The sequence below is a fragment of the Tiliqua scincoides genome, chromosome 7, assembly GCF_035046505.1.
Source record: "Tiliqua scincoides isolate rTilSci1 chromosome 7, rTilSci1.hap2, whole genome shotgun sequence".
Classification (NCBI taxonomy): domain Eukaryota; kingdom Metazoa; phylum Chordata; class Lepidosauria; order Squamata; family Scincidae; genus Tiliqua; species Tiliqua scincoides.
This window is the reverse complement of record NC_089827.1, coordinates 79496678-79507898: the sequence shown is the minus strand read 5'-3', so window position 1 is coordinate 79507898 and position 11221 is coordinate 79496678. Positions and strand designations below refer to the sequence as shown.

At 42.3% G+C, this 11221-nt stretch overlaps 1 protein-coding gene across 1 annotated transcript; it reads left to right on the top strand.

The window, feature by feature from the left end:
- The first annotated feature begins 4946 nt into the window (after positions 1-4946).
- IL22 (interleukin 22) lies at positions 4947-8694 on the top strand. The gene is made up of 5 exons (XM_066634603.1): positions 4947-5141; positions 5727-5792; positions 5911-6051; positions 6473-6538; positions 8578-8694. The coding sequence occupies exons 1-5, from the start codon at positions 4947-4949 to the stop codon at positions 8692-8694; spliced, it is 585 nt and encodes a 194-aa protein (XP_066490700.1).
- The last annotated feature ends 2527 nt before the right edge of the window (positions 8695-11221 follow it).

Sequence of the window (11221 nt, the reverse complement as noted above, 5' to 3'; positions counted from 1 at the left end):
CATGAATGCTCACCGGGACAAGTTGCATATTTTTTGTGTATCACAAGGTAAAGCTGCATGAACAATAATTCTCATTAGTGTGTTTTCACTGATGGTTCACTTGTCATAAGTTTTATAGTTTGAAGTTTTAATAAGTCCTGCTGTTCTTTGTGCTTTTATATTTTTCTCGTTCCTGCACCTGATATCATGGAATTTGGGGCAGATACTGCCTGAACCACCAAAGAATCTCTTCCCCATAACAGCACCATCCCCTTTAGAAACATCTAAAGTACTTAGCTGCAAGGATTGCCAAACGTATGGAATGTCCACTTGCTGGTACCGGTAGATCCCAGGGAAATGCAGGGTCAACATGGACCACAGTAGGCATTTGGAAGGGCACATACAGGGCATGCTCCAAACTGGACACTCGCCCACAGCCTGTGTCCATCAGAGGACCCACCAGGCCAGTCACTTGAGCCTTCAGTAGCTCTGGTAGTGCCCATATAGCGCTAAGAAACAAGCAGAGAGTGCCATGGGAAGCTCAGGGCAACCCGGCACTAGCACTGTCACACTTTCCCAAACAATCCTGCTTCTCTTTGGAACTGTTTTTGGAACTAGCAACTCAAACCAATACCAACAGTTTATAAGAACAACAAATGCAACAGTGACAGCCAGACCTAGAACTGTGGGTGTTTACAGTAGTTGTAGCTAGACTACATGGACGATCTTATTGAGGACACAGCAGCTCCTCTAGACAGGCTGGTAGATAGTGCTGGGGAGGAGGTAGTGGTTGTGGTGCATGTCAGCACCAATGTCATGGGGAAGTGTAGCCGGGAGGTCCTGGATACCAAATTCAGGTTATTAGGTAGGAAGCTGAAAGCCAGGGCCCCAAATGTAGCATTCTTGGAAGTGCTACCTCTTCCACGTGCAGGGCCAGCTAGGCAGGCTCAGGGGTCTCAATGCATGGGTGAGACGGTGGTGTAGGGAGGAGGGGTTTAGATTTGTTAGGCACTGGGGAATGTTTTGGTACAAGTGGGGCCTGTACAAGAGGGACGGGCTTCACTTGAACCAGACTGCTGGCGCATAATATTAAAAAGGTGACGGAGCAGCTTTTAAACTGATCCCTGGGGGAAAACAGACAAAAGCCAAGGGGCATCCGGTTCGGGACTCCTCATCCCTATGGAACAAGGATGGGGAGGTTGGAGAACAACAAGGTAAAGACAGAGTAGGAGAAGAAATTGGGAACGGAGGTATGATGGGATGCGATAGACTGTTTGGCACGAAGAGAGGATGCAGGGATAAAGGAGCTAATAAGCAGCCCATCCTGGGGCATTCCATGTGCAAATGCTTTTATGCAAATGCCCGAAGTCTCTGAGCAAAGATGGCAGAACTGGAATGTCTGGTGACTAGGGAAAACTTTGATATAGTAGGCATAACGGAAACCTGGTGGATTGAGGAAGATCAGTGGGATACCGCAATCCTGGGCTATAAACTATATAGGAGGGACAGGGAGGGGTGTGCTAGAGGTGGGGTTGCCGTTTATGTTAAAGAAGAGGTAGAATCCAGCAAAGTAGAGATTGAAGGCGGGTCTGACTCCACCATAGAATCTCTGTGGGTTAAATTACCAGGCCTGAGGAGTGATGTAATACTGGGGGTCCTCCAGACCAGAAACCTGGACCTTGAAATGAGGAAACAGATCAGGGAGGTGTCAAGGAGGGACAGGGTTGGCCCTTGTTCTAGAAGAATGAATTCAGAGAGCCCTAGTGGTAGTCTACATGAAAGAGACTGAAATCAAGGAGGAAGCGTTTGTGGCTTCTGATGTACCTGCCATCCCTCCGCAATGAATTCTCTCTCTTGTATATGGGTCAGTCGTTGAGAATATCAAACCACTCTGACTTACCAGTCAGACAGGGAAATTTGGTGTGTAATTGTGGTTTGAAGTGTCACCCCCCAGAGTCTGTGAGTGGGAAAAAGAATGGTTAATTTTTGAAACATTACTGGAAAGAAAAAAAAAACCCTTAAATGGGGTTGTGTGTATCAGTGTGCTTCTTGTGCAATTTTATTGGTAACCTTTGCTCTTTGAAACTCATTTTGAAGTAAATGATAATCAATATTATTGACATGATCTGTCTTCAATGGGATCAGCACTCCAGTATTTTGCATTTTACATTTTTTACTTTTAACTAAACAACTTCCAGATTTAATATAAAGTCAGATTCAATATAAAATTCTTTCCTTAACTGCCCACATGAAATTTCATAGGAAAATGACCATACATCTAGGCAAACGTTCTAATTAAAAAGAAAAAACGACAGAATTCTCCAAGGCACACAAGATACGTCATTTATTAGGCCCATTCTTCTTCAGGAGCCATCATAAAAATTGAATACATTCATTCTATTAAATGAATTCAATAATAAACCATTTTTGAAATGATTCATTCTATTCAATGAATTCAATAATAAACCATTTTTGAAAAAGTAATATCTGCCACGCTTCAAATTAGTTGTAAAAAAGAACATTAATGATAAAAAAACACAACCTTTTATAGTGATGAACGAAACCCAATTAATGTCATTATGATGATGATGAAACTAAATCCTGTTATTCCTAAAAGAATTAATATAAGCCTCAACATGACTTGGTGAAAGACACATTCCATGAGGTATGATCAAAAAACTCAGTCACTGCCTCTAAAAACTCTTAAAAACTCTTAACTGTATCCTTTGCCATGTGTTTGATACTGACCAAGGCTGAAATCTTACGTATACTTACTAGGGAGTAAATTTGGATATGGATTTTCTCTTGAAATGAAGTTTACACATTAACTTTGAACAGATGGAATAGCTATATACTGAGTCAGATGACTAGTCCACCTCACTCCGCATAGTCCATACAGACTGGCAGCAGTTCTCCACTATTTCAGGCAGGGGTCTTCCTTAGCCCTGCCTGTACAATTACCTGTTATAGCACCAGAAATGCCTATACTATTTAACAGGAGTTGCTGAGACTAAGGCCAGAGAAAACATATCTACCACCCACCAACACTCTCCCCCAAATTTAATTCCCATTCATTGCTTCCCCTTCCTCTTCTCTGTCTCCTTTTCCCTAGAATTACCACTTCCTTGACCAGAAATCCACTGTGTCATCATTCAGTCTATCCTCCCTCTCCAACTAGCACCAATCAATCTACCTTCTTTACTTCCAAATGTGCTTTTGTTTTTGTTCTTTCTCTTTCCTTCTCTCCATCAAGAGTTCTGCAGGGCTCTGTTTTCGGCCCCTTACTATTCTCTGGTGTCCTGGCCTGATTCCATGGCTTTCAATTCATTCTGTATGCTGACAATAACCAGGTCCACCTCTGTACCCCATAGGTTTCTCCCACCATTCCATCCTGCATCTCCAACTGCCTGACAGACATTTCAGTCTGGATATTTCACTGCTGTCTCCAGCTCAATATGTCGAGTATTGAATTTCTTAGTTACACTCCCAAACGCCTCTTCTCATACTGAACCTTTATCCATTGACACTGTCATTGTCCAACTTGTAAAGGAAGCAATGTTTTGGCTGTACTGTTGACTCTCTCTTCTTTATTCCCTGCATTGTCTGTTGCCAAATCATGTCCCAATATTGCAAGGATAGGCACTTTCCTCTCTGTCTCCTTGACAAAGTCTCTGGTTCTTGTCCTGATGACCTCTTGCTTTGACAGTTACCACCTTCTTGTTGGTCTCCCACTGATACCTCTTGGCCTTCTCACCTCCATCCAACACAGGGGCCTTCACAAGGAGATCTCCAGGGCCAAAACTCCCCAACAGGATGAAACAGATCCTACATGACCACGCAGGGAGTTAATTAGGACTGGGCTGTTTGTCTCCATTCGCTACTACAGCTAAGCTTAAGTATGTGCCACCGACCCAATCACACACTTCCCTTGTTTATTCCTGTCGCCTTCCCCCTCCCCTTCCTCTATCGTTTGCCTTGTGTCAATCTCTAGATTGCAAGCCATTTGGGGGCACCAGCCAGTCTTGTGAGTATGTAAAGCATCAAGTCCACGGCTGGCACTCTAATATCCTTATCAGGATCCACTTGGAGCTCCCAGAAGAGTAAGACGTGGGGTCTAAATCTTTTAATTAAATAAATAAAATAATAGAGAACCCAAAGTTGCATTCATTGGCTTGGATCACTATACTGCTATTTATCATTTACTTTTAGCAAAGTTGTATAAAAAAAAACCACATGCACAATACAATCACTTCCTCAGGGTTGGAAATACTCCGTTAAGAACTACTGTAACACAAAGAGGACATAAAGGAAAATTATTCTATAATCGATACCGCTCTTTCGAGAGAGCAGGGGTATTAAGATCATATAGCACGGAAATAAGTTCCCAATGCAAGTTCCTGGTCTTGCGCCCGCTCTGACGTAGACAGTAACAGTAACTGCTACAGGATGATGTTTCATTTTTCAGATCCGGAACCCCTGGAAATTGCAACGGTTCAGGTCACAGCAAAAAAAAAAACCCTTTCTGCCCCCAGCATTATCAATGGGGTCATTCGCTTCATCAGAAATTGAACAATAGAAAGCCAATGCGGTTGTGTGTTGTGGTTTTTACATGGTGGTTAGGTAATTCTCAGAAGCCATAGTGGAAAGTAAGAGACTTGCTGATGTCATTTCAACTCATCACTCTCTTGAACAGGGAGACGATGGGTGTATATAAGCAAGTCTCCAGCTCCTTCGCAGCACATCGTCCAAATCACAGGTAAGTCCTATTTCCAATATCTTTATCTTGTTAAATAGGATAATATATTTTACATATAGAATTAGCAATTTTATAAAACAGATTCATTTGATCATACAAAATTGTACATGTTTTGTGTACCTTCATTGGGTAATGGCATAATTCTTTTTCTGTCCCTCTCCTGAAGGTTCAAAGATTGCTGCTGCATCTCCACTGGACTTCTGTGGCTGCCATGAATCCTGTGCTGAAATGGATGAGGTTCTCCTTTGCTTGGATGCTCTTCTGTGCTTGCCTACCTCTCCTCTTCTTTGCAAGCCCTTTGCCCCTGAAGGAAGGACACACTCATGCCAATCATTCCTGCGTTCTCGAAAAAGACATCTTTCAACGAGCCTACATCAGGAATCGTACCTATACCTTGGCCAAACTGGTAAAGCAGTGAATTCACGCTCTATGGTTGTATCTGCATGACTTGTCTAGGATTACCTCTCCATATTTTGCTTCCTTTCTGCCATTCTTCCCTTCTGAAAAGGCACTGCTGTGGTAGTGTCTGCAGAGACAGGTGTACTTATTGTTTATTTTAAATATGCACACAGCACTGGGGAACCACAGCCCACTGGAAGATATTGGCTCTCTGGGAAAAACGAGTACTGGAAGATTACTCTTTCATACTCAGGCACATGATCCACTCCCAATTTTCTTCTGTCTCTAGATCTTGGAAACTTGGGGTTTTTAATTTACATTCCACTTACTAATGTTCACAATTAGTTATGCTCTGCACATCAAATCATTAGAATACTGTGCTCCTTAGACCTTACCTTGATGGGCTTTGTGCTCACCATCTTAACAGTTATCTTCTGTCCTTCCTTGCCCATTTTCTATATTCTGTGCACCCCCCAGTCCTATTGTGGAACTAGAGGGCTGTAGAGTCTCAGAGCTGGCTTACAACCAGGTAGAACTTTTTTTTAAAGGTTCCTCATGTTGCCAGGCACTCACTCTGTCTCTCTTTTTCTAGGCCAGGTTTTCTGATGCAGACACAGATAACAGATTCATCAGGCAGCATTTGTACACTAACATCCAGGTGAGTTTCCCATTTTCTACATGCAATAATTAATCTTTCTCTTCCCTCACTGTGACAAGACTTTTCAGTTCTTTGTTGCTCAGTTGTTAACAGTCTTTGTTATCTCTTATCTCTGCAGAAGGAGGACCACTGCTACCTGATGATGAGAGTAACTGACATTGTGGTGACCAATGTCCTTTCCAAGTTAAAGGAACAATATCCCAGTGCTCAAGAAGTGGCATTTTTTTTCACCCATTTGAATACGAAACTGAGTGATTGTGTAAGCATCAAATCTAACCAGAGTCCTTTGCTGGTTCTCTTTCTTTTTTCTCAGCTTTCTTGAAATCTCATCTCTTTAGTTTCTGTCTTTGCTTTCCCCCCAGAGGTGTTCATTGGATCCAGTGGCGTAGCTGGAGGGGGGCGTATGGCTCCATTTTGCTCCCCCCACCGGGAATGACTCTGAAGGGGAGGGGCCGCTCACACGCTCCCTGACACACTGACCATACCGCCCCCCTCCAGCTATGCCACCAAGTGGATCAATGTCACTGATAGTAATAGACTGTCGATAAGAGCAAGTCATCAAATCAGAGGTGCGGATAAGAAAGGAAACCTCAAATCAAGACATCCAAATTTCCTGAAATGCAAGTTGAGAGAAAGCGTGAAGTGAAAAACCACATGACTGTATTTACTTCCTCTTTCAGAAACCATTGGGAAGTCAAGAACACCTTGAAAAGAATCTGGAGGAAATGAAGGACAAATTGATCAAGGTATGTTTCTTTTAAAATATGGAGAGGATGCCTGCCTTCTCTTACGTAAGAGCAAATTCAAATTAGGAGGTGGTGCAAACTTTCTGGGCTGCATGCCCCCAGAATGCATGTGCAGGAATGTGTGTTTGAATGCATCCCTTATGAAGCAAAGGCAGCATTAGGGAGAAGAAGCTTGAGCATAGCATACGGTCCACCATGCTACTTTAAAGTGCATTCACTGTCAGTAGGGTATGCAGGCAGTTCAGAACTGCTCCTTACTGCAAAGTTAATCATTCTCAAGGACAGTATTACACCTGAGATTCTGATAAACCTGTTGTAACAGGAGAAAGTGGAAACAGATAATAACAGCACCCACAGTATTAGAACACCTTTCTCCTGGTGTGCTAGCTTTCTACATGCAGGGAGACTGTTTTTACCATGAGAGTGCATTCAAACATGCAAACCCATATATTCATTCAGAGGTGGAATATTTCTTTTTAGAAATGAACAACTGCCCCAGTTTCACAATGGAATGTTTTAAATAGACTATACAGAGAGAAATTAGTGCTTAACACTGTAGTGGTGTCATTCCCTTGCAAGAATCCTGATGGTATGCTTCTCTAGAGATTAGAGATCCTGAAGGTCTTTATGTAAAATATAAATGAAGTAATTCCTCCTTATTATACTCTAACATAGGTAATTAGAAAAAGCAAAATAAGGAGGACTGTGAAGGAACCATTTTTTATTTATTTTGCTATGTAAGATGGCTTTGTTGAAATTTTTGTTGTTGAAAAATGATAAGCAAATATTATTATTATTATTATTATTAATAATATAATATAATATATAATATATAATAATAATATCAGATATTATTGAGAAAATATTGTTTACAGTTAGTGAATAATTTTTTCTTATTTATTGCTATACTGTTAGTGTTGATGGCATGGTACTATTAATATTTATTATTAGTGAGCAAATATATTATTTTGGGAGAGAGGCTATAGCTCAGTGTCACAACACAGGCTTTGGATGCAAGAAGTCCCAGCAGTGGTGTTGGTAGGGGGGGGTCTCAGGAGATGCAGACTGCACCGGGTGGCACGCACAGGGGGGTGACACTTCTACTCATCATAATTTTTTTAAATCTTTGTATTTTTGAATAATGCTAACATGTGATATATCAATCAATATATAATATCATGTAGTATGCAATAAACTGCACTGAAATAGCTCTATTTTATCAAAAGTTATAGCCAAAAAACCAGTGGGGGTGGGGTGATGGTAAATCACAATGCCCACCATCCAGGGCATTTCCCTGCCCACTGCATGGGAGGAGGTCCATCAGAGCTGGCATCCCCTACTGGGTGACACAAACCCACTGAGTCCCAGGGTCAATTCTGAGCATCTCCAAGCCAGACTGAAACTGTGTTTGAAACCCTGGTTAGTGTAGACAATATTGACCTGGATGGACCAGTGACAGGCTGACTCAGTGGAAGGCAGCTACATGTGAGCATTCTGTTAATGGGCTTATTGGTCTTGTTTTGTCTTGTCTCGAACCATGTGTGAGAGACTTCAACACTGGTTCTCTTGATGGTGCTGACCTGCGCTGGACAGTCCAGTGAGGTCGAGACTGAGCAGGAATGAATCCCATTTCTCACACCCTTGTTTCACTGGATCACATTTCAGAAAAGATAGTGACCTGTGACATGTTTGAAAGCAAATTAGTTGAATTTTGAAAAGACAGAGCATTTCCCCTGGAAGTTCTCCTGCTGAAGCCCCATTGAAATGTATGGAAGCCATGCAAGAACATGACTATTTCTTGTTCAACTCATATTCTTGCTAATTTGCTGCTCCTTTAATGGGACTTATGCACAAGAAAGTCCTGAAGGACCGAGCTCTTTCCTTTTTTTTTTTTTTTAATGGTACCACATTTATTCCTGTCCTTTGTCATCATATTTTTTTTTTTAAACTGCAGAAGATTAACAGTGTTTATGTTGCATAATCTGGAACATTTATATCACTCATTCCTCTCAAGAACCTGTCTCTGGTTGATTTTACAGCTGGGAGAGAATGGAAAGAACAAGGCGGTTGGGGAGCTTGATCTGCTGTTTGACTATCTGGAAAATGCTTGCACTGAAGCACCAAAGAAAACGAGCAAGAGCGAAAAGAAGAATTGAATGAATTACTGCAATGCCAAGAGCCTTCTTCAAATGTGGCCACTCTGGGACAATGAAAATATAACCAGTCAACTTTAAAGACAATACGCACAAGTCTTCTTGCTCAAATGGAACCCAGCAAATGTCAAAACATCCCTATACACGTTTATTTGGAAGTCAGCCCCACTGTGTTCAGTGGGGTTTACTCTCAGGTACATGTGTATAGGGTTGCAGCCTGAGTTTTTTATCTATAGATTTAATAGTAGAGACATACTTCTTGGGAACACCCCTGAGTTGAGGGCTGGTATCTCAACATAATGCAAAGCTCACCTACTGAAAAGTGAGAACCAGGTCAGATCTGAGTATGTCATGCATCAACAGGTGTAGCAATGTTGTAGAAAAGAAAGGATTTTGTTTAAAAAGGGTGGGGAATACAGGGAGGGGAACCCAAGAAGGCCATTGAAAGTGGGCTGCTACTACCACGCTCTGCTGTGTTCACATGGTGATATTGTTTGTGTGGATGTCTATATGTGTGGATGGTCTATATGTGAGCACCCCAATTCCTGTAAGAGCAGTAGTGCTTTTCAAGTCCATGCCATCACAGGAATTTGGCTGCTAATGTATTCAACAACCATGTGTAAGTACCCATTCAAACTAGACCTCTGTGTGAGCCCAGTAGAATGATACGTCCATCACCGATCCACAAGTTCATAGGTTTCAATGAAATTCACCTCTCAAGCCAATGAATTTTGGGAAAGCATGTCAAGAATGAATGGTGACCAAAAGCAATGCTCTCTTGTGGCTCATTTGCTAAACCTAAAAGTGGATTTTCTGATAGCAACACCATGAAAGATGTTTAATTGTTTCTAGTTACTGAGATACCTTTGGAGAAGGCATTGCTTCTTCCGTTAACTTCTCTCCAGAGAACACCGATATCATATTATCTTAGAAAATATTTTAGCAGGTATTTAATGATATCTTATTTAATAATTTATTTTAAGATATTTACATAGCTAGATATTTACAGATTGTTACATGATGAACATAATTTATGAGTGAAGATTTATTTATAGATATATTCTAGAAGACACTTAGGATTTAAATTTAAAGATGGAGTTACTGGAGTAATGATGAATATTCTGATGTCTATATTTTATCTACTATAAAATATACATTGGTTTGAATATTATAACTGTTTTGTGTGTGCGTATTCATTTTTCAAAGAAGTTCAACTATGTACCTGTTTCACCACATATGTACCTGTTTCCTTTATAGTGTGGCTGCAACAGTGGGGTGGGGGAAGAGAGGACTGGGCTCTTGGTCTCAGATAGCAACCCCACCACAGACCTCCCTATACTTCTGTGCGTAGCTTTTGCAACTAGCCTTGCTTTGTAATTGTGGTTCCCTTCAGCATCTCATCATCTGGGTTGCTGAGCTCTGTTCCACATGGAACTTGACTGGGAGGTGCACAGTTGTACCACAACAAACCTTAATGGGAGTACTATTAGTAGTATTCCACTTTTCCTGCTGCACCTTGCTCAACTTTGAGCACCTATTTGCATCCTATTACCCTCTTGCTAGGTGGCAGGTCCATATTAAGGTAAATATTTTGTGAAGAAACTCATCAATTTCTTCTTGTGCTGCATTTTCTCACTTACTTGCCTTTGTAATAGACATTGCTTCATATTTCTTCCCATGATTCTGTAGCCCCATTAGAACATAAAAACAGCCGCACTGGATCAGGCCATAGGCCCATCTAGTCCAGCTTCCTGTATCTCACAGCGGCCCACCAAATGCCCCAGGGAGCACACCAGATAACTAGAGACCTGCAAGGCCTCCTGGGAATTGTAGTTTAAGAACATAAGAACAGCCCCGCTGGATCAGGCCATAGGCCCATCTAGTCCAGCCTCCTGTATCTCACAGCGGCCCACCAAATGCCCCAGGGAGCACACCAGATAACAATAGACCTGCAAGGCCTCCTGGGAATTGTAGTTAAGAACATAAGAACAGCCCCGCTGGATCAGGCCATAGGCCCATCTAGCCCAGCTTCCTGCATCTCACAGCGGCCCACCAAATGCCCCCAGGAGCACACCAGATAACAATAGACCTGCAAGGCCTCCTGGGAATTGTAGTTAAGAACATAAGAACAGCCCCGCTGGATCAGGCCATAGGCCCATCTAGCCCAGCTTCCTGTATCTCACAGCGGCCCACCAAATGCCCCAGGGAGCACACCAGATTACAAGAGACCTGCAAGGCCTCCTGGGAATTGTAGTTAAGAACATAAGAACAGCCCCGCTGGATCAGGCCATAGGCCCATCTAGCCCAGCTTCCTGTATCTCACAGCGGCCCACCAAATGCCCCCAGGAGCACACCAGATAACAATAGACCTGCAAGGCCTCCTGGGAATTGTAGTTAAGAACATAAGAACAGCCCCGCTGGATCAGGCCATAGGCCCATCTAGTCCAGCTTCCTGTATCTCACAGCGGCCCACCAAATGCCCCAGGGAGCACACCAGATTACAAGAGACCTGCAAGGCTTCCTGGGAATT